Source organism: Podarcis pityusensis, assembly GCF_964106645.2.
Source record: "Podarcis pityusensis genome assembly, chromosome: 5".
NCBI lineage: Eukaryota > Metazoa > Chordata > Lepidosauria > Squamata > Lacertidae > Podarcis > Podarcis pityusensis.
Genome location: NC_138032.1, coordinates 42259576 through 42283543, shown reverse-complemented (window position 1 = coordinate 42283543; position 23968 = coordinate 42259576). Strand labels below are relative to the sequence as shown.

The window sequence follows — 23968 nt, the reverse complement described above, 5'->3', positions numbered from 1 at the left end:
GGAAAGTAATTTCAACAATCATTACCGCTATTCATTTTTTGTCTTGTCACACCAGCACCCTCATGAGGCTGGCAAAATTATTGCACACAACGTTCTCTATAAAGCAGGGGGAGCCCTCCAGGTGTTGTTGGACTATGACTCCCATCAGCCCCCACCAGCAGAGGCAATGATCAAGAATCATGGGAGCTGTAGTTCAACAACATCATGAGAACCACCCCTGCCATAAAGAGATACGGAGATGGAATTTTAGCCATAGCATCCAAGATGGTCTCTGAAAGTCTCTCTCCTGATGAAACAACAATGACTGAGAAAATGCAATGAAAGGTGTGGCTCAAAGTCCTCTTTTTATTTGCAAGGCCCCCTATCATGAGCTCTTTGTGTAAAAGGTTATCTCCAACAACTTTGACTTACAGCTACTAACACAGAGAACCAGAAGATGTCAGGGAAAAGCATCTCTGAGCACTTGTGAGCAGCATGGTATGTGCGAGAAGACAGACCAAATAAAAGGGACTAGAAAAAGCAGGACTTACCTGAGACAGGGATCAGTTCTGGAGTCTTTTTTCCAGTCCTAGGCTGAGCCTTGGAACATGTGGCTAAAACACAAAATGAGTGCTGGACCTGCAGGATAATTTCTCTCATCACCCTGAGCTCAGATATAAACAAGACTTCCAGCTCAGAATGTGCAGCTTCCACAGTTCATGTTCACACTAACAAACATGTTTTAGCTACCGCATGAACCACTTTGCTTTATGGCTATAAGGTGCGGCATATTGCGTACCCACGAGAAATGCAGAGGAAGAAAAGTAGGTAATAAATAGCAGAAAGTCTCTGGGCGGCCCTAGAATTTGGAACTCCCTTACAAGTGAGACCCATCTTGCCTCCTTTCCAGTGGCCTCTAACCACTAGGGGAAGACTTCCTTTCTAGCATTTGGCCTGCTGTGCTCTTCATTTCCAGGTTAACTGGACTCAAAGCCTGTATGGTTGCCACATCTCCAGAACAACTTCTAGAAGTAATTGTTGTCAAAAACGGGCAGATTCAGTGTCAAGACTAGTAATATTTGAGAACACCAGTTAGTCAAGTCACCTGAAGGCCACTCCTGCCATTTCCTTAACTTACAGGGGTCTCTCCAAGACTTATTGCCTTGATATAAGAGCAGCCCTCATGCAAGTGGGCTGTGACAATTATTGCACTCCTGTTTTTGGGACATTGTTGCTACCAATGCTAATTATTGTTTACATGGCAATACAAGCAAAAAAGGCATAGATTTGCTCATGTCCTGCTGGGTTCAGAAAGACAGAGTACATTTTTCAAAATATGACTCCATTCCAGCCATTGGTTGCTGATTCGACATGGTGGCCAACAACATATGCAAGTGTGGAGGTGGAATTTACATATGCCCTTGAAAGGTAGGTTAAAAGCATTCATAGTAGCTGCAAAATACTTGGATTTCTGCCACCTTTAGTTCTGATATTGTCAAGTCAGAGGACACACAACACCTCCCCCTTCCAATAAGGCTTTATTCCAGCCTTTAAAGCCACCCAGAGTTCCATATTGCAGCACATTATTGGTTACAACGGAAGCCTATTTTGGTTGTAGCTTCTGGGATTTGTTATTTGGTCCTACCAAGGGCCTTCACGGTTGTTTGGGTAATTGACTGTAGCAGTCTCCCAGCCCAGAGAAAGTATTTATTTGTAATCTTGATTCTTAGTTTATTTCCTACGGGCAAAAGGAAAGATCCCACCACTTGGGTGGCTCAGGAAACTGGCTTCAACTGCAGGTACGTGGACTTGAGATGGTTATTGTCCTGGAACCCTCAGAGACTCTTATTACAATAGCTTTCCTAACAGATGCTGCAGAATGTGCCAGCTATTCCCCCACCGCATTCTAGCCATCGTTTACACAAAATGGATCAAATTCCACACACATGTGACAAATTTGTGGGAATTTGGTTACTGTTCCATGTAGAATCTCTAAGCCAGAAACCCTGTTTGTACTCACTGTTACACTTTCTCCCTCTCTCCCCCTCTCTGTTCCTTTACTTGGAGAAATTCATTATCCCTCCTCGGGGAAAGAGTGGGATAATTTACTGCTTATTAGGCTAACTTTCCACTTGCTGTTGCCAAGTATGTCTGGCATATTTCTCCATAGTGTCAAACACTGTAGTTTTACTGCAATAAACTCATGCCTCTTTGGAGAGGACTTGGTTCTCAAGGGTTTTTCCTGATTGCCTTGGCTCCCGGAAGGGGGCAGGAAGGATTCAAAAGGAAGTACACTGGGCATTGCATTGCTTCTCTTCAACTCCATTTGATTTTCCTTTGCATGGAGCCCACCAAACCCTTTCCCTGGCCCGACAAGAGAGGGAGGCATAATAGTCCTGTCCTGCTTTATTGATAGAGATGCCAAGGAGTTGTCTTCTCTGTATTTATGGCTAGCTAGAAGGTGGTCCTGGGATGGGAGTCATTAATAACTGCTACAGGGCTGTTGCGTTTCATCTGCATTAGGAACTGCATTACAGCATGTCATCGGGTTGGTGTGTGGGCCCCATTTTGCTTGGCTTAAGGAATCTGGAGCAGTTTGCATCAAGTGAAGGCAATGGAGAAAATAAATCACAGGGCCCCATCTGCTAAAACTGGCCAAACCAAGAATGAGAATAGCAATCCTTTGCTCCATCACCTCTCATGTCACAATCCCTTCACCTACCAGCTGATCATGCTAAGGTGTGTAGACAGGAAATCACAAGGCATGGATGAGCAAATAGCTCCCTCTTGTGGCTCTGTAGCAGAAGTTTTTTTCTCTCTTTCCCAAGAATAAAGTACTGTTTGCTTAGATTTTAATATCGGAGAAAGGGAATTGGCAGACAAGTATCAGGTCCTTCCACCAGTTATAGACAGACACTTGCATGCATGGGAAGGCAACCAGGTTTCACATCCTATCATCACTGTTGCCGTGACCTTTCAAACTGTCACGAAATTTCATTTTCCAGGAAAGATAGCTTTGGGACCTTTTCCAAGGTCAGTCTCCAGGGAAGTAGTTTGAGTTCAGGATCTCGGATTCCCTCAGTTTTGAATGTCAGCACATGGCAACAAATAACTTCTCTGGGTTTTAGCAATGTTAATGCTTCAGAAGTAGCATTGCCTACATGGGTTGGCAGAAGGTAGTTATTGGTAGCTTGCTGGATGATTGCAAGGTATAGCCTCTTCCCCATCACTTTGTTCTGAAATAACTTGGATGTAGAGCTGCCTTGAGCCAGAGAAATGGTGCAGCTAGTCCAGCATTGTCTAGGCTGACTGGCAGTGGCTCTCCAGGGGTTTTCAACAGGGGTCAATGCCAGCAGGAAGCCTAACTATGCCTTCCCCTCTAATTAAGCCTTGTGGAGAAGTGGGGTGGATTCTGACTGCATTGTTGTCTTGGTTCTCTACTCTATTAACTCAGTCCATGAACCTTCTTTCCATAGTGATCATCTAACACAGGCTCCCTCTTTCCCCAAATGTCTTTTCATAAGCCCTTCTACAGCAGAGATGGGGAACCAGTGACCCTCTAGCTGTTAGTGGACCACCATGCCCATCATCCCTGACCACTGGCTGTGCTGGCTAGAGCAGATGAGAGTTGTCCTCCAATAACAGAAGGGAGGACCATAAGTTTGCCCTTCTGTTTTACAATGTCTATGAGGACTAGTGTGATGCGATGCCCACTTTCTATACCATTGTGGAATGCTGGGCCAGTAATGGAAAGAATATAGAATCATGGGAAAGAGCAAGAGGCAAAGAAGTGGGTTGCTGATAGTTGGAAGGGAACAGGCACAGGAGTCCCCTGGTCAAGCCCAGCTCCAGAAGCACACACTTTTAAAGTCATACTTATGGTCACAGACTCTCCGTCTCTTAAATCCGATCTCCATTCTACATAAAAAAATAAAATTAAGCAAGAGCCTGTTAAGAAGGCACCAATAACCACCAGTATTTAATGTAGGATTTTCACATTAACAGAGGGCAATACACCACAAGAAACAACATACTATTTTACTTACATTACTACATTGCATAAATAAGTAAAGGTTGTCCACACAAGGATAAGTTAAGAGAACAGTAAAACATGAAAAACAATGGGGGCAGTCAGAGAACCTGCACAAGCAACACTGACACAACAATTGGGGCAGTCCTGCTTTCACCTACATTGCTGCTAAGATCTGAATGACCCAAGCTTAAGATCTAGAGTAGCTGAAACTGGTTTTGCCCACTATGATTGCTTCCCCTGACATTTTTTTTTTTTTTTTTGGCACTTTTCAGTCTTGCCTATGACCTCCCAAGTGTTAGCAGCTTTCTGCTTCTTTGGCTGAAGCTACATACCAGCTTGGGGGTTGGGGAGATGAGGAACATAGAAGCAGCTAACCTGTGAGTCTCTGGGTGTGGTCGGACCCCAAACTCTTTATCAGCTCCAGACCATATGGCTACTTGTTGTGGGTGACAAGAGGTTGAGTTGAACAACACCTGGAAGGCCACAGGTTCCCCATCCCTGCTTTAACAGGGGTGTATACATCTCTACACATCAGAAGACCATTTGACAGGGTCCCTAACACGGATTTAGGACTGTTTTTAGAATAATAAAAAGAAGCTCAATCCTCTCATATTTAGGAAATTCAAATATACAGTGCCTTTACAAAAGCCTTTGAGCCAAATCTCTCTGAGACTAAGGCAGAAGCCAGTTATCAGGAATAGTAAGTGACCCTCCAGATGTTGTTCAACTCAGCCACATTAGCTGGTGCTGATGACAGTGTACTGGTAATAGGTGGGAGTTTTGATAGGCGTTTTGTCCAACACAACTTGGAGGGCCACAGGTTCACCACCCCTGACCCAGACAGACACTTGTTCCTTTAGGTGCAGGGGAAAGCTTAGCAAATACAGAGCTGCAAATAGCAGTATTGCTATAGCACTGCACCACCCTCCCACCTGCCCTCTTCTCGTTGATGGAAGGAAACAGGAACATTTCTTTTATTCATCTTGACAGCCTCTCCTCCTCTCCAGGGAGCAAGTCAGTTAGCCTTCTGTATTTGCAAGTTCCTCTCTTTCAGTGCATTTTCAGCAGATTGTTAGTCATTAAACTGTCAGCCCCCTGTCCTGCCTGAGCAACGTAGATCAGAGCCTGGGCCACAGACAATGGGAATGTGACAGGTAGGGGGCAGTGAAACAGACTCCATCAGGCAGAGCCTCAGCCAAAACGCTGTCTTGGCAATCAGCGCTGATGGAAGAATAATCGTAGCAGGCGGAAGGCAAGTGTCTGTGGCAACAGAACTGGCGGCCTTTTGAGGGGAGAAAGATGTAATCACATTGCAGGTGATTCACCAGACATGCTAGCATTCAGCCAAGGAGCCCTTGGGCTCTATTTTTTTAAAGGGGCAGTTTGCAGAAATTATTTCCTGCTACCGCTGCTCTTAAATGAGGGATATTGCTGGACTACAATTCCCAATCATCCCCAATAATAGGACATGCTGGCTGGGCTAACTGGAGACTGAATCCAACAACATCTGGAGTGCCACAGGCTCCCCGCATCCCTGGTTTAAGATGTCTAAGTTCGGATACGTCCGACGCTGGGATTTGTGACAGATGAGCCACAGGCCTGAGGGAGATCCCTGCAATCTGGGAGAGGCAGCTAAGAGCACAGCTACTTCTCAAATCCCATCAGTAACCACAACAGAGAGACTTCCATACAAAGAGAGGCCAAGATGAGCCTAGCTGCCAAGGGGATCTGAAAGCTTGACTCTACTGTGGATGCTAATGGGAATTGCAGAGGTAAAAGAAACAGTGTGCGTACACACTAAAAGCCAAAATCAAAAAACAAACAAACAAACACCAGCCACAAAACAGGACAGTGTAAGCCAAGTCCCAAAGAACTGTTAGAAAGATGGACAGCCGAGAGAACAAGGCATACAAAGCAACCTCTCCAAAGAGAGGCTATACTGCAGATACTGTCCAGTCCATTCTCAGGCTAGACAAGTGGTTGAATAGTGGTTTCCTCATGTTCAATGGAAGAGTCTGTTATTCTGGCAGACACACAGTTGTAGGCCAGGCTCCAATAAGTGAGGTTAGAGGGATAAGCGAGTCCTGACTCACAGCTTGGGAGTAGCAGACATTATCCACAGAGCTGCAAGTCTTTGCTGTGTGTAGATATATATTGATATAAAGAGAGAGACCGACCATTGAGTGGATCTTCAAATGGAAGACTCCTTTGTCGAGGAACCATGGAATCGAGTATATTTACGGGAGTCCTGTACCAGAAGGAGAATAATTAGTACATTTGTACTGAGCTGTGTTTGCAAGCATTAGGAAAGGATAGGAAGCCACGGAAACATTTCACCACATTACACCTCTACTTCCTGTTGAGAAGAGCAGATTTAAGGCTAAGGACCATTTTAACCCACTCTTCTAGCTTGGTTGCTTCTCTGCACATCTTCCTTTCATTCACGGATGCTGCCAACAGAAATAGCCTACTCAAGGCAGTTTGAGGACTAACATTAACACTTTAAATCTATTCACTAGTTTTATCTGTCAGATAAAAGTTAACCATCCTGACAGCAGCTTCTTGGTCAATTCTTGGCAATGAGTTTAGGCATCAAGCTACAGACACACATCACACACTTAAAAAGAATCTTTGCAGCCTCTGTGGTGCAATGGGTCAATGTGTCTGGATGTTAACCAGAGGTTGATGGTTCAGACCCACCCAGGGGTGGCTGTGGGCAGGATGCCTGCATTGTATGGAGCTGGACCAGATGACCCTTAGGATTCCTTCCCACTCTACAATTCTATGATTCTATTATTCCAAAAGGCAGTTCTGTAAGTCCATAGGCTTCATACCAAAAAGGAGAACATGAGATTGCAAGCTGCTGCTGCTTATACATGGTAATGTATACATACAGAATTGAACTCCCCTTTCCTGTCCTCAGGGGACCTAAGACTTGCTCAGATCACATTGATGGCTGGAGAGGAAGCAGGTTTCTGTAACTAGGGAAGATGAGAAAACTCTAACCTCTGAACCTTGCTGTCACTCTCTAAGATAGGATGGTTCAGTTGCCAGCAACTGGCCTGCCTAAATTCAAGTCAACTTCTAACATGATCTTACTCATGCTGCATAATTTACTAGCCTGCCGTGTCACACACTTGTCTGCCAAACTTCTCGAAATTAAGCTGCTCCAGAAAAAAATATGGAGCCTTAATTCAGAAGGAAGGAGCATCCAAATGCAAAAATGGCCATCAGCCAATAGGAGCAGAGGCATCAAGTTCAATTCCCCAAATTTGGAAAGGAAAAAAACAGCCTTTTGTTACACTGGGAAAGAAAGAGTTCAACTACCTAAGAGCAGCAGGGCAGATGGGCTTAGGGCTCCCTCCTACACTGGATCAGGGGTTACAGGATTCAGTGGAAACCCTGGTGCACTGGAAGAATGCCACATGTGTCACTGCCATAACAGATATGCTGGCAGAACGCTCAGCCAGTGACATACGTATCTGGAAAGCGTCACAGCTATGGGCAACAGAGACAAGCAGCACTTATGCTGGATCCTGTACCCCTTCAATACACATCCATGTCAACATCAACAGTAAATCTTTATACCAAACATGGCACAGAAAATTTCCCTTCCAGTTGCTCCTCTGTAGGGTTAGCCACTCAGCACAAAAACTCTGCTGGGATGATTGGTCAGTAACCATGTACATGCCTCTTTATCTTTTCAGATCCACTCTATCAGGTGCCATTCAATAAAAAAAATCAATGTTCCATAAGTGTTGAATCAGGTTCAAGTGGCTTTAGGATGCAACTCTTGGAAGGAGGGTGGTAGGGAGGTTGGATGTGACTTGGGTTCCCCCACTTCCTGTTTCCTCTGGCTCCACAGATGGGTTACTGAGAATGCACCAGGGGGCTGAGTGTTGCTGCCAGGGGATATGAGGCAGTCAGTGAGGGATGGGATGCTACCCAGAAGGCAGAGGCCATCAGGCACAGGGTGGTTGGTTCTATGGGCTGCCAGGGATCTGAGGCTGGTGTGCAACTATGTGGGGTGGGGTATTTGAGGTGCTGGATCCCTTCCTACAAGGCTGCCTGGGGCCTCTTGGGAGCCGTGCTACTGAGGCTCACATGTTGGGATGCTGTGTATTGAGGAAGCATGGTGGTAGCTAGCATGGCTCCACTCACAAGCCAGCCAGTGTGGTTTGGCTCCCTTTTTTCTGGGCAGAGTGGGAGGTATCATTTCTACTACATTCTGAAACTGGTGGACAATAGCAGTGTTTCCAAGGAAGTTGGGGTCATGGCTGGTGTGTCTTCCCTCCATTCCCCATTCATGTCCAGGGCTGAGCAGGTACTGCATTTAGTAGCCATTCCAGTCACATAGCAGTGGCATATTCCAGGCCCCAGTACCAACACAGCTTAGGGCTGCTCCATTAGTCATGTGAGTGATGCATCTAGAGCTTTAGGCTTATTCCCAGACTTCCTGTTGTACTCAGGATAATTTAGGGCGCCACATCAGTGCAGACAGATATGAAATGCAGGCAATAGCTAGCAGCAACCCCCTTCATGAACCAACCCCATTATGAGTGCACAGTGATTGTTCTTCCAGCTGGCCTTACCATGCTAACATTCTCCTTGCTGCCGTGCTTCTGCTCTTTCATGCCTGCTGATTCCAAAACTGCATCCTTCCCTTTTTTATCCAAAGACCCTTGACTCCCCAGCACCTTACGCTGTATGAAGAAAAGGAAAACACTGGGATTGTGACTGGGGAACGGAAAGAAAAAGGCAACAGAACAGAATAGGGCTTATTTATGGAAGCCTGAATATGTACACCCCATACCATCAGAAAGCTTATGCATCTGGACAGCAGACAATATGCCCGATATGTACACCAGCGAGAAGTAACTTGAGCAGCACCACTGCAGCTGAAGTTATTGTTAATGGTAGAAAGAGCCATACCTTGATTAAGCCACTGAAGGAACGAGTGCGAGCCCGCTTCTGGGTCCGGGGTGTGGGTACACCTGCCTGAGGAGTGAGAGCTTCAGGGTGCTTCTGAAACTAGAACACACACCTTATAGCATGATTAGTTCTGCAGCATTGCCCATCTGTCCCAAAGATTGATCCTGGTTCCCATTCCAAGCACAAAGCCCCATTCATGCCTCTTTGCTCCAGTCAATTACCCAAGTCTCCCTTCTACCTGTTGAATGAGCTTCTTTTTCTTGGCAGAGTCTGGCATATTATGAACATGGTGGAAGAGCTCTTTCAGTGCTTCTTCTGTATGTTGCTGGGTGTCTTCTTGGTGGGCAGAGGGATCCACCAGTCCTCGCTTCTTGAATTTCAGAAGCTGGAAGTCTTTGAAATTTCGGGGCACAGGCAAGTCCAAGTCATCCTGCAAAAATTCAAAAGAACACTCTGCACTTCAGGCTGTTTTGTCCTATAAAGACCATCAGCACCCCACTCCCAATGATAGCTATCTTGCCTTTCATCACACTAATAAAGGTAGTCTGAGCTTCATAATCAGTAGCAAAGTCAGACCTGGGTGAACAGCTGAGGGCCCAATCTTTTCCTCTCTCCCCAAAATATGCATATGCTATACTAAATGTTGTCCTGTTTTTGATAGTTAAATGAGAATTTGTTCCGTTCTCTAGAATTTTAGCTTAACGAACACATTTTATTAGAGGGGATATGTAGCAGTCCAAGTGGCAAAACTGGGGTCTAACTACATCTTTTCTGCCTTCCTAAGGAATAGATTTCCCCTGAAGAATCCCTTATTGGAAATTCTCATGAACTAGACTGTTTTAGTCATCAGTTTGCTGACCTGCTGGTGCCCATGTTGGGTGCTCCCTTTCATGACCAATGTCATGGACTGCTCTTACCTTTGAGGCATGTGTTCTGGAGTCCAAGTAATGCAGCCTTGCACATTCCCGGATATATGAGGGAGCCTTGGAAGGAGAGTGAAACAGAAGGAGTCAGACACAATTAAGCTAAAGTCTCCCTAACTCTGAGGTTCCATCCTATAGCAGTTGCTCCAGGCACTCACCCCGCCAGACCAGCAACTTCATCTTTGAATGAAATCCATGCAAAATCTTCTGAAGCATGCTTCCTTTATAGGGAGGAGGGTCACCCAGGGCAAACATTCAGTCCTTTATCATCTCAGATATGTTGCATGCTACCAGATGCTTTAGGAGTCTTACTTTTTGACAATTAAATGTGAACCTGCCTAGTTTTCTAGAGATTTTAGCCATTAATAGGGATATTTATTAAGCTAAATGGCAAAGAGGGACAGATGAGGACCCAGAGAGCAGCCTCAGAGGCCATGATAGTAACTGATCAGGAAAGGGGCACTGCCTGGTTAAGGCAGAGTTTGGTATGGTAACTACAAGGACACTCACATGTGCAGGATATCCTGCCATTTAGAATAGGAGGCCTTGTTTTCACATATCAGTGCCACTTGTGATCTACCCAGCAAAGGGAGCAGGCACAGTACACAGCACCTCCAAGGAAGTAATAGATAAAAAGATGTCAGGCTTGACAGTGTCAGGACTGTGCACAGAACATATTTTCCCCCAGGAGGGGACAGCCTGAGACATTTGCTAAGCAGATACTGAAAGAGAGATAGAGATTGTCCCTTCCTTTTGAAGCACCTACCTTGAAGAGCTTCTGTGAGTGCTTGATCATAAAAGCCATCCCGTTATTTAGCTTGGGAATGTTTTCCTGTAGGTCACTGGCAGTCACCTGGCAACAGTGGGAAACACCAAAGCAGAATCGTTAGGAGAGTGTAAGTAAGATGCAAGCTCCCTGGTACAGGTAGGTTTATTTTCAGGAGTTAGGACACAGCAGCCAAGCTGGGATAGGACAGATGAACTCCTTCCCAGCCTGGTTTTTTGTACTGCTGCCTAAAAATCTAACACCACTTACATTTCGAGGCCACAAAATGTGAGGTGAAAACATAAGAGCCAGGTTATGAGCTGACATCTTGTTCCTGTCCTGCTTTTTGGCTGTCTGATAAAGCAGATCCAACAGCAATTTGAGCAGGCTGCGATTGGGGGCTGGCAGGATCAAGAAGAGGAGCTGCAGTGCTTCAATCTGACGCTGCTTATCAGGTATGTTGGTCTTGTTGCCCTTGTCATCAAACTGCATCAGATCTATTAACAGGAAAACATCTCAAGAAACTTCAGCTGCACACACATTTCAGGAAACTATACACTATTTTATCAACTGCCCATTCCCAACTTGCCATCACACTCCTTTGCACTCTTCTTTTCCTCAGCATAAATCAGAAATCCCAAAGGTTTCATGCTTATATATTCCTATTATGACATGGGCAGAGAAAGTAGGCCTTTCTCTGATCCTAACCCAACAGCTTTAGCACTGAACAAGGCAAACCCCAAATTATTGATGCTAACAACCTGTGGGCTGGTTCCCACTTCCCTCCAAGGCTGACTCACCTGAAATTTTGAGGTGTGCATGGAAATGTTTATGGGTCAACAAAGGCTCTGGTAATTCTCCCAAGAACATCTTCAGCAGAGTGGCCACATCATTGGAGTGAAACTCCCCTGAATCCAAGTCAATTTCTGTCCCACTGTTCAAGGCTTCTTTCAGGTTCTGCTGCCTGGTACTGTTTCCTGGCACTCGGAACAAGCCTTCAACCCGCAGATCTGCACCATGAGAAGAAAGACAAAAGGCGTATCAAGAATATGTTAGATAAAATGTTGTCCTCTTCTAGTATATTGACAAAGCTTCTTAACCTTTTATACTTTCCTTATCTTCCTGCCACATTATGTGAACATCCTACAGAGGTCTAGTACAAAAAAATCACTAAACATTTGATGGGGGGGGGGGAGGAAAAGGTTAGTGTCTAGAATCACATAGCTCCTAGGACTTCTTCAGCTCAGAAGTGAGTTAAATCTGTGCCCCCAGACCAGTCCACTATCCTTGACTAAACAAAGATAGAAAGGAAACCACAAACCACTTACTCTTATGCAGATACTCTATCAGTTGAGATATTTGAGCAATACCTTCTTCAGTCAGTGGAGCTCCAAAAACCACCCCTTTCTCTAGAGATGAAAAGGAGGAGATAATGAGTAGCCAACATCATCAACTGTTGTGAGACCCAGAATTAAAAAGCCCCAGTTCACTGTGTGTTCACTTCGACCTTTTCTCTTGCAAAGGCTACTCCTCATCTCCTCAGGTTTTTTTAAAAAAGCAAACAAAAAACTCTTACTGTGATCTGGAAAGGAAAGTATGCTGTAAAACAGATACTTGGGTTTTCTAAACTTGGATCTGTTTCAAAATGACCCAAAGGAACAGATTCCACAGAGGATAGGCAATATATAAAAACAAACTTCCTGGAGCAAACCCAAAGTCCATCTTGACAAGCATTCTGTTTCCAGCAGGCCAAATTGAACATTTCATAGCAATGATGGTCTTCCCTATTTGTCTCCATCATCTGGAATTCATAGGTACACAGCCTCAGCACATGGAACTCCATTTAGATACCTGTAGGCTGATGTTTCTCTTCTCTCCTCACATGCCCCAAATTCTGTTCAATGTGTTCCCTCAATTCTCTGGAGCAGTTCTGGGGAGGGTGTGGGGAGCACATGGCGGAGGAGGGGTGGGAGGAAGCATTAGCAGAACACTGCCATATACGTTTAGCAGCTTTAAAGGGGAATAGAAAGTCCCTGTCTCAGGGCAACCGCTGAGCTCCTTTGTTAATATTAAGCAACACCCTACCATCAGTTTATAGAAAGATTGAAAGAATCAGTCACTAGGCAGATTGATAACACTACAGCTCAAAATGAATTGATGAAAATATTGGCTTTTGAAAATGCAAACACCGATTGCAAGAAAGCGTTGCAGTCAATCATACATCGCCCTAAATATGACCTGGCCGATATGATTCAAGCTTGTGCGGATGTTGGTAGCCAGAGCCATGCGATGTCTTTGCTTGCCGGCGCAATCCAGGCTAGCAATAAGCCTACCGGCAACTGCTACAATTGCAAGCGCCCAGGCCATTTCGCTAAACAATGCAGAGCCCCTGGCGTGGGGGCAAACAGGAATGGAGCTGCCAACAAGGCTAAGCCTTCCAAAAAATGCTCGAAATGCGGGAAAGGCTATCATTGGGCTAATCAATGCAGGAGTCCGGGAAACTTCATAGCGGCCCCACTCTCGGGCCAGGACAAATAGAGAGCTTTCTGCCTTTAGTTTCCGCTGCTGAAATTTTTTCTAAAAATACACCCTCTGAATTTGCCATTGATTTGATCAATCAAGAGACCAAAGACACTGTTTTACCTGGTGAAATTGTGCTTATGCCCACCCAATTGGCAGGCCCACTACCTCCTAAAGTCGCAGGCTTAATTTTACCCAAATTTTCTGCGGCCAAAGAAGGAATCCAGGTTATTCCAGGAGTACTGGATCCTGACTATGTGGGCACAATAATGGTTCAAATTTGGAGCCATATGCCCATGCAGTTAAAGAAGGGTGAGTCCTGGGCGCATTTGGTGGTGCTCCCTTCTCACCCTACTGCTTCTATTATGGATAGTAATTTGCACGAGCTCTCTCCTTTTCCCCCACAGCTGTTAGCTGTAATCCAGCGGATTGGTGAACAGAAGCTTCTTCGTAAGTATATAATCAATGGCAAGGTTCTGGAAGGCTTGATTGACACGGGCGCGGACATTTCTGTAATTTCCAGCAGTTGCTGGGACCCCACGTGGCCCCTTGAGTCTGCCTCTGCAGTTTGGGGTGTAGGTGGACCTCAAACCTCTTCCAAAACTGTACAGTGGCTGCCTGTTTCTCTGCCTGATAGCTCTGAAACCATTGCATATATCCAGCCCTGTGTTCTGAAAATCCACCTCAATCTGTGGGGCAGAGACTTACTACAACAATTACAGGCTACCATTCAATTTAATGAGTAAGCTTGCACTCCCCCTCAACTGCAAATCAACCACCCCGGTATGGCGTGGGGCCAGATAAAATCACTCCCATTTCAGGCTGAACCGCTTAGAAAGGAAAAGCAGCTTGAAGCAACCCCTGAGAATTTGCTTCTGTGCCTCATCTCCTGCCTTATCCCTGTTTGCCATGACCCTTTTGATATACAAAATGATACCTGGTTTTTCTCATCCCTACCCCAAAATGATTCTCTCCGCACCCTTAGTTATTCCGGTTACTATGTCTGGGGTAACCAAGTGCACCGACGCCCACCTCTGGCCATTGACTTATTGACCCCATACGTGGCTTCTTTTAATGTCACTTGCGCTCGTATGGTAAATTGCACAAAAACCAACTGTGTAAAAATGGGCAAGGATAATTTCCACTGCTCTAATTATGTGAATATTTCTTATGTATATAAATACACAGAACTACCTGCAGGCTGGTTCTGGTCGTGTCCTGGCTATACATTTAATTACATTCCAGCAAACATCAGCCATGGAACACCCTGTTGCTTAAGCCGTTTGTCCATCGTATTACCCAAAAAGCATCATTTGACCCGCTCTCGATATCGCCGCTCTATTGAATTGACTAACAATTGTGATGATTCAATTTCTCTTCCCAGTAGGTCTGAATATATCTCTGTTTCTCTCCTAGGAGTCCCTGGATTGGCTGTACACAATAGTAGGAACATTAATTCTTTAGCTTGTTCTGCAGCAAAAGCCCTGAATTATACTTCTCAAGCTCTTCACCTTTTGAATAAAGAACAGAGTGAACTCCAGCATGGCCTTCTGCAAAACCGCGCTGCTATCGATTATTTATTGATGCTTCATCATTATGGCTGTGAACAAGTGGCCGACATGTGTTGCTTCAATATTACTGATAATTCTAAAGCCATTCAAAGCCAAATCTCTCATTTGCAAAATCTTACACACCACATTAAACAGGATGTTGGATTTTCTGGCCTCTGGGATTCTTTCACCCAGTGGCTTACCGCTTGGTTGCCAAACCTGACTTGGCTTTGTAATCTCTTTCAATATGCCATTGTCATAATATGTATATTAATTTTGCTATGTTGCTTCCTCCAATGCATTCCTGGACTCATAAGTCTCGGCTTCTCTCTCCCCCTCAGCCACCCAATAAAATCATTGCTGCCTACTTTGCGAAATGGCAGCACCAACAGTAAACATTAGGGGAGATGTGGACGGACTTATTTCGGGCATGCACTGGCATACCACGTATCCCGAAGTATTTTTGTCCCGTCAACCCTGGCGAACTTATTTCGGGCATGCGCTGGCATACCACGTATCCCGAAGTATTTTTGTCTTATTCACCCAGAACACCTCGCAAACAAGAAAAGAAAGGGGGAGATGAAGGGAAGCTCTGCTTCTGCACATGACTCTGGCATGATGGGAAGTCTTGCTTCTTCTGCACATGACTGTGGCATGATGGGAAGTCTTGCTTCTAAGCTTTTCTCTGCTTCTGCACATGCTGCACAACCCGTTCTAAATACCAAGACATTCCCTCATCTCCCTAGGATGTTCAGTTCATATTAAGTTCATGAAAACATTATACTCTGACCTGTTCTTAATGCATAGTTGACCACATCTACGGAACGCGATTATAATATTATTTCATGTTATGATCAATCATTAGTAATTGTTTTAGTCTTGCTATATCAATCACCAGTTATAATTTAATTAGGAGGTTTCATGCCTGTCTAGTTCTGTGCTCCCTTTCCCAGCCTTTAATCTATTGGTGATTAATGCCTATATGTAACCTTTGCTTTGTACTTGTGTTAACCAATCAGCAACAAGTTGCTTTGTGTTTGTGTCAACCAATCAGCAACGAGCGCACCTGTGGCAATGTTGTAATATTCAATAAAAGAGTCTTCTCGGGGCTGGCTCGAGAGATGCCTCTCACATGACACTTGCTACTCGTCTGTCGTTATTTCAACCCAACAAGCCAAGGTCTCTCCCCAGCTCTCCTATTCCAGATGAAACAAGAGGCGCAGTCTGTTACTATTGCAGCTGTATGTAGTAAACTACCCCCAAAAGTGGATCTCATGTTGTGGGCAGGCATCTTTGCACACCACACCCTCCTCACTCTCTGCTGCTTTCCACCTCCTCTTCCAACCTTCCATAGGAGCACACACCCATGCAGTTTTTCCCTTTCTGTTTCGGTACTTTTTTTTAAACCTGCTTTAAAAAAAATTAAGATGCATATACTACCTTCTAGCATGGGTGGCACCATTATGGCTGCCGAAACAAGAGCTTTGTCCTCCATAAGAATGGAATTGAAAGGGATGATAAAGAAAACCATGGGTGGAGAACCTGTGGCCTTCCAAATATTGATGACTACAATTCCCATCATCCCTGATCATCATTGGCCGTGCTGGCTGGGACTGATGCAACTTTGAGTCCAGCAGTATCTTAGGGCTACAGGTTTCCCACCCCTTGTGTAAATCAAGTATTTAAATAAACATTGTCATTGTCTTACAGGCAATGACCGATTTAGCAGTGTCCGAATGACGCATAATCATGCACACAGCGCCAAACCCAGAAGTAGCCCTGAAGCATCATAAAGATGTCCTGGAAAGGGGCAGAACAGGGGTGGAACAGGGTGGGAGTAGAATGGGCTTGCGCACGCCCCGCCAACACATGCAGGGGTCCAGAACTGAACCCCCATGTAAAATGAGAATTGCCTGTACTGCCCTTCTTATTTTCTTTTAATAAGGAGCTGGTCTGCACTGTACTTGGACCAGAAAAGTTTTCACAGACTTCCTTGGAGTTGTTGCCACATATGTGGGACACTTAGCAGAGGCTGTACCCAGGGTACCAAGGCTTAACATCAAAAAATTAAGGGGAAAATCTTAGCCAACACATCAGGCTCACCTTTGCGTTTCAGAGACATCAGGGAACGGAAAAACCCTGAGGATGTGCCAGGCAACTGAGGGTCCTCCTGTCCCATCAGCTGGGCTAGCTCTGCTCCAGGCAGGTCAATCAGCCGGGTGATGTTACTGACCACAAGCTCTGTGAATGCCTCAGGCTTCTCATGTCGCAGCTTCTCCACAAAGAAGTCTGGATTGAAGATGATCTGATGCCGCTGAAGGGAGGAGTCATTGCAGATAACTAAACTGCAAATGGCATCACTTGGGAGAGAAACAAAGATACATTACTTTGGGAGACATACCTGAAAACAAACTAAAATACTCAGCTACGCAGGAGCCACCTGCAGATCTGGGGTAGGGAATCTATTTCAGCCTGAGGACAGCATTCCCTCATGGACAGTCTTCCTGGGAGCCACATACCAGTGGAGGGTAGAGCCAGAGGCAGGTATGTGAGTTTTTATACAATAAGGTACATCCACCACGTAAAAGTTTCTAAAACACACACACAAAGCCCTGCAGCAAGGCAAGAAAGTGATGTTACAATAATTAAGAATAGATTCAACCCAGATAAAAGCACTTGAGGATGCAGGGCTGGTGACGGGCTTTGGCAGAGTCCTGAGAGCTGAATAGAGAGGCTTGGAGGGCCACATTTGGTCCCCGGGGCCTGAGGCTTCTTATCCTTGTTGTAGATACAAGCACAACATGTATAAATCAAGTCAGGTGGGGCTGACCAGATAGCACATCATTTAGCAATCAATCAAGTACAACCTGCAGGTAGTCCTTCAGCATGGTCTCTAACTGTTTGAGGGATGCACTCACCTGTCATATCAGACCCTACAGAGGGCAAGACCTTATAACTGGCCAAAGTTTGGTATTGAGATCCTAATCAAAATATTTAACAAAAAGACCAACAATTTAACTTACATTCCAAATTACTAAGCATGTATGAAAATAATCTAGAACAGATTTGAGGTAGAGATTGCATCATCTTCTGAGACGTGACATTCTGTGCAAGGTTTCTCTCTATGCAAAGAGAGCAAATTCCTGTTTTATGAGGGGGTTCAGTTGGACTCAACAAATATAATTATCTGTTTTCTTAGAGGTGAAGTATTATGAAAAATTTGTTGCAAGTCAAACATTTAAAGACACACAGGAAGAAAGGCTGTCACATGAATTTAACCAAATTATCTCTTATGCACTTGAATGCCGTGATGCAGTGGGATATTTTTACGAAGATTACCTGAAAGCCTGTAGGTAATACCCTGCTGCAGTGCCAGCCTAGGGGTGAGTTGTAACTGGACAGTAGGTTCTTAATTGGGGCAATTAAGTTGGCAAAATCACTCCAAAAGCAGCAAAGCATGGAGAAGTACTGCTTTCTCCAACCACTTGGTGAGTTGGCTGCCAAGTGCAGTCTGATTCCAGTACTGCTCGGTAGACTACCCTGCAGTTTGACGTGCTTAACAAGCCGAGGACAAGATGGAGCAGTTCAGCTCAAGCAGCTGGGAATGATTGTCGATTGACCTCCCACTTGCAGCACATTCTGCTGTCTTATACATGTCAGCCCAGGCCAGCTCCACCACTAAGTACGTTTTGTCCAAAACACATTGTAATCTAATTAGATCCAACTTTTCTCTACTTGCTTAATGCAGTAGTTAGTGTCTTCACCCAATAAAACTGATCACTCCACAGAATAGCTATGCCAGTTATTCACCCTTCCCTCCCCTGTGTCCCAGTCATGATCTAAACATTAAAGAAAATCCACTGAACTAAATTTGACTGTCATTCATGCAATACCTATTTGTGGGGTTTCAAATCTAAACTTCTAGGAAATCTGATAGCCCCTATTACTTAATAAACACAGAAAGTCAGATTGCTTACACAAGTGCAGAAAGCTTCTGATGAGGCATTGGAAAGCAGAGACACAGCGAGAAGAACTTGCTCCTTGTTTTCAGAAACAGATCTGCCTGCTCCAGCACAGCCTATGCAAATTCCATGCACACTAAACAACACAAAGACTCATTTATTAGCCCTCTTGGCACAAATGCATCAACCTTGATATGGAGCCAAAGCAGAACTCAGGCTAACCAACTTCTTCTCCACTTTTCCTACCCCACAGAAAGTGACAGATGGAACGCTAGGCATGTCACCTGCATCAGACTTGAACACTGAATAGAGAAAAGTGTCCTTGTCATATTCATTGAGACTCTGCCAATGATTTTAAACAATTACTTTTAAGAATTCATCAACTTTAAGCAAACCCTCACAATAGTTTAGACATCGCAGTTGAAAATAGCTCTTGGACTCATGCTGGTACATTCCCCTCATTCATGTCCAGTATATTATGTGTATATGCATGTGTGTGTGTGTGTGTGTATGTGTGTGCGTATTCACACAATATATAAACTCTTATCTCTACTGACTTTCCTTCCACATCTTCTGCATAAAATTCTTGTTTTTGCCTTAGTGCCTCATGACTGTGCCCTACCTGGTGGATCTGATGTCACTCACTGCTGGAGACTTCCAAAAGCTTGCAACCTTAGCACTTAACCCCCAAATTTGTTACTTCTTTCACTGACATCACCATTCCCAGTTACTAGAAACCTTTCATGCATCATCTCCATCTAGACTTACTACACTCCTACTTTTCTTTATGCAGGCCTTTGGTTGAGTGGATATCCTCCCTCCTCTTCAATTACTATCCTGGGCTGTTGTTTTGTCAATTGCATTACTGATGAATTTTGTGGTTAGATTTTTTGAGGTTTTAATACAATTGTACTCTTTTAGTTGTGATATTTTTCTAACCTGCCCTGGTTAGAAGGGCTGGCAAAAGGCTGGCTACAAGTAAAGAACAAAATAATTAATAAAAAGAAATCTTTTTAAAATCTCCCCTTTTCATTTTTTTCACTCCCCAGTGTGTAACTACATTTGATGTACATTGTATAAGAGCATGGGACAGCCTGCCTCCATCATTTGTTGTCTCCCCCCACCCAATTTATTTTTAAATTTTATTTTAGGTACTCTCAAAAACCTAACAATCAAAAGAAAACAATACCATAAATAATTAGAGGTTACATTCCATCTCTTCTTGTTGCCTTTTTCTCATCTGAAACCAGCCTGAAGGATCTTTGGAGTACAGCTTTCCCCTTGTTTTAATTCTTTAATCCTCCATGCATTTGGGGCATACCGTAACAAAGAAATGGGCTTGCAGTCCATTTATTGTCTTGCCCTGACAACTAAAATCCAACCCAATTTTATGATTAGAGACCTCACAGCTGGAAACAGCCCTAAACCCCCTTATTCCGTGCTAAATTTTACTGGCCTTTGTAATTTTGAAAGGTCACTTTATCAGCAACACTCCCCCGCACAAAAATATGCCTGCCTATTATTAACGCTAATTAAATGGAAATGCGAGACAGCACATACAATCAGAACCCTTCTCAGACAGCCCAGTCATACACAATAGAAAAAGCCCTGTACTGCAGCCATGTTAAAGGAGGAGGAGGATGTGTACAGCCCACTCCCCCAGTTTGCATAATATTAGAAAAGAGCAGTTACTGGTGTGGGCAGGTGGAGCAATCTTGTTTGCTTTGCAGCTTGGATTCTCTTCTTTTATCACCGTAGTATTGCAATCACCAGTGCAATAACCTTCAGTGTTGCTGCTTTACCCCCTCTCTATTCTTTGTGTCCAGTTAGAAAGCGGGTGTCCAGGAGAAGGAAGAAAAGATTATTTGGTTTTTGTCACCAAGGTTGAAAAAAACCAAATTAGCAAGGGCAATGTTTTGCTCATGAAGGGGTTGGGGCGGGGGGGGGAAGGATGAGTGACAATGACATGAATGAGAAGACTTTTGTGAATGGAATAAAATCCTCAAGGACTTTGATCTAGTGCCATAGCAAAACAAAGGGGAGCTGGGCTCAATAGAAAGACAGACTAATGGAATTATGTGATCGCTTTAACTGAAGCAACATCTAGGCTTCTTATAGTAGCATATATTTTTTCAGTCATGCACAAGGCAGAGCCTCTGACAGCTTCCAGAACTTTTAACTTGGTGCTTAGGACCCTGTGCTTAAGTACCTAATACTTGGAGCTGAAATATCTGAAGAGCACCTCTAATACGTACTGACTCACCTGGGTGTTAAGGTCTGCAGTGTAGATCCTACAGGTGGTTTGGGCCATGACAGAGTGTGGGAGGGCCTTCTTTGATGTGGCCCCTAGCTTGTGCCATGCTTTTCCTCTAAGATGCATCTGGCTGTATTATTGTAACTACATTGTCAGTGGGTCAAGACACACTTCTTTGCATAGGTCTTTGGGGGTACAGGATTAATTAAGAATATGCATTCCACTGCAGTTTTGTTACTGATGCTGCTTGCTTTGATATGCTTCAATATATGGCAAGGCATGTTAATTGTATGCAATTCAACATGGGATTACAGGGTGGAGTAGGCTATAAAATACATATAAATAAATATAAATAAGGTGAAGAACACCCACAAGCATTCGAGGTAAGGCCACAGTAGAAGATGATTGTTCAGTCACGGCAGGTACAAAGGGATATTAATAAGTAGAACAGTTAATTTAACAATAAAAGATATTGCAAGGAGCAATTGGCCCAGGGGGGAAATATTGATAAGAATTGATTACGCACAGAACAGTGTCTGCTTAACATATAAAATATTGACAATGTAATCTGTGGTTTGAACCATGGTATATTTGTATCAGTGATAGGATGCTTGTGCTATCATCAACTACTGTTTGGAGAATGAAAAGCTAATAATTATTATTGTTCATACTTTTTGCATTTCATTTTCCTCTGATTTTAATCCTCACCAACGATGTGTACATATACCTGCAACTCAGGATAACACTTCATGCATCTGAAGGATTGCAGCCCTTTAAGGTTATGCCATAAAATAAGTGTTAAGAAAACTTTCCTCCTGTAATCTCCAACTTCCAGAGGGTCAATATCAGAGCCTTGCAGCACCATATTTCAAGGAATAAAGGCATTAAAAGTGATTGCAAAGAAAGGCCTTTTAACAGTGAAGGGTGGTCAGAAAATAAACTATGGAAGAACCAACTGCTTAATAAAACATGCCTGTTGTGGAGAAATGAATACTGAGCATTCATTTTGGCATTTCTTACAAACAGTCATGCTGTCTGTATCAAAGGCCTAAGCTAATGGATGACTTCGAAGATTACATTGTAAGATCAAACACAATTGCTCCAACTGCAGCTCCTAAAAAAAGAACTGGTGCTCTCTGAAAAATATAGCAGAAAATAAACTATTAACTCTACAGCAGACTCCATCAAGCTTGAGCAAAGAAGCCATTTAACCTACAGGATGAGAAGAATAAACATGCTGAAGCTCTGGAAAAAAATCAAAAGGTCACAAAGCAAGGAGGATGTTTCTAGAATAGAAATTTTATTTTATTACACAAGGAACTTACCACCTTTCTTCTAGTAGTGGCACAACTATTCATAGCAAATGGTTGTATTAGCAACGGTTGTAGCAAAGTAGCAACGGTTATATTATTAACCCGTTAACACATTGCATTTATTTCTTGATATATTTACATCCAACAATTTCTGCAAGGAGCTAAAGATGGCTACATACTTCTTCCTCTCCCCATTTTATCCTCACAACAAGCCTATGAGTAGGTTAGTGCTGAGAGAGGTTGACTGGCCCACAGTCACCCAGTGGGTCAAGCAGAGATATGAAGCCTGGTCTCCCAGATTCTAGTCCTACACTAACCAGTACACCACATTAGCTCTGCATTAACACTATTCCTTTGAAATTAGGGCAGAAAACCACACTTTGTACTTTAGGCGGGCACACTGGCACATGGAAAGACAGTGTCGCATAGTGGCTAGTGCCAGACTAGAACCTAGAAAACCAAGGGTTCAGTTCCTCACTCGGCCATTAACATCACTGGGTGACATTGGTCCAGTCACTGTCTCTCGGCACTAACCTACTTATAGGCTTCTTGTGAGGATAAAATGAGGAAGGGGAAGAACCATGTACATCACCCTGAGCTCCTTGGAGAAAAAACTGGTACTGTATATAAATGCAATAAATAAAACAAATATCTAGAAGAACCACATGTCAACTAGATTGGAACTTTGACATCCTCTGTATGTCTCCTTCATCCCACCCAACAACCACCCTAAAACCTTTCCCAGTCCCGAATCACTAGGATTTCCCTTCATAAGAACATAAGACGAGCCAGCTGGATCTAGTCCAGCAACCTGTTCTCACAGTGGGAAACGACCGTGAGGCTGCTCTCCCCTGCTGAAGTTTCCAGCAACTGCTATTGGGAACCCTTGCTGCCTCCAACTGTGGAGGTATTGCACAACCACATATTGGCTGGCAGTCACTGACAGCTCTCTCCTCCATGAATTTGTCTAATCCTCTTTTCGAGCCGTCCAGGTTAGTGTCAATCACTGCCTCCTGGCAGGGTGAGTACCATAATTTGACCAATTATGACCTCGTCTTTCATCTATCCTAAATCTTCCAACATCCAGCTATATTGGATGCCCACGCGTCCTAGTGTTATGAGAGAGGGAGAAAACCTTCCTCTATTATGCCACGAGTAATGTTATCAGATTCTTCTGTCATGTCGCCCCATACTCACTCCCATCTCTGCTCCACCCCAGTCTTCCTCCTCGCCCAGGCGCGTCTAGAGGGAGATCTGCCTCCTTCGCTCTCCTCAGCCCCTGGGCAAAGAGCAAGAGCAGACGGGGTGCTTCAGACCATTGCACCTCCGCTCTATGAAACAGCTTGCCCTGGAGGCAGGACCACAGGCCCCACGTCCCAAGGCCACACAAATGCTTGAGGCACCACCGCGAAAGGCTCGTATGCCCTATGCCTTGTTTCTGTCTCAACCCGCCCTCACCTGACCCACTTCAGCTTCTCAAAGATTTCTCGCCACGCTACCTCAGCCCGCCCGGCCGACAGACCAACCGACCTACCTGCCCGCTCGTTTCTCTCCTCCTCTCCCCCTCAGAGCCGACTCCGCCGCCATCTCATATCTGCCGCCTTGCCTTCCGATTGGTCGCTTCAACTGCAAAAGCCTATTGGTCGTTTGCAAAATAGTCCCACCCGCCGCCGCCTCGTGGCCGCGCAGCCATTGGCCTGTTCGAACACGGCAAACGCCTAACGACCATCAGGCAG

General features: G+C 44.4%; 1 protein-coding gene across 4 annotated transcripts; it reads right to left on the bottom strand.

Annotated features, from left to right (window-relative positions):
• Nucleotides 1–3930: 3930 nt before the first annotated feature.
• ARHGAP19 (Rho GTPase activating protein 19) lies at nt 3931–23916 on the bottom strand. Of its 4 annotated transcripts, XM_081006742.1 has the most exons (13): nt 23767–23838; nt 19434–19637; nt 18681–18781; nt 16807–17063; nt 11962–12042; nt 11434–11643; nt 10904–11130; nt 10634–10720; nt 9862–9927; nt 9183–9374; nt 8945–9043; nt 8605–8715; nt 3931–6260 (listed from the first exon to the last, which is right to left on the bottom strand). In XM_081006742.1, exons 3-13 carry the CDS (start codon nt 18707–18709, stop codon nt 6204–6206), a joined length of 1416 nt encoding a protein of 471 aa, XP_080862868.1. In that variant the 5' UTR covers nt 18710–18781; nt 19434–19637; nt 23767–23838; the 3' UTR covers nt 3931–6203. The 4 variants fall into 4 exon arrangements, with proteins under 4 accessions (XP_080862868.1, XP_080862870.1, XP_080862867.1 ...); XM_081006744.1 differs by lacking the exon at nt 18681–18781; XM_081006741.1 differs by lacking the exons at nt 18681–18781; nt 19434–19637 and having other exon boundaries at nt 23767–23916.
• Nucleotides 23917–23968: the final 52 nt, after the last annotated feature.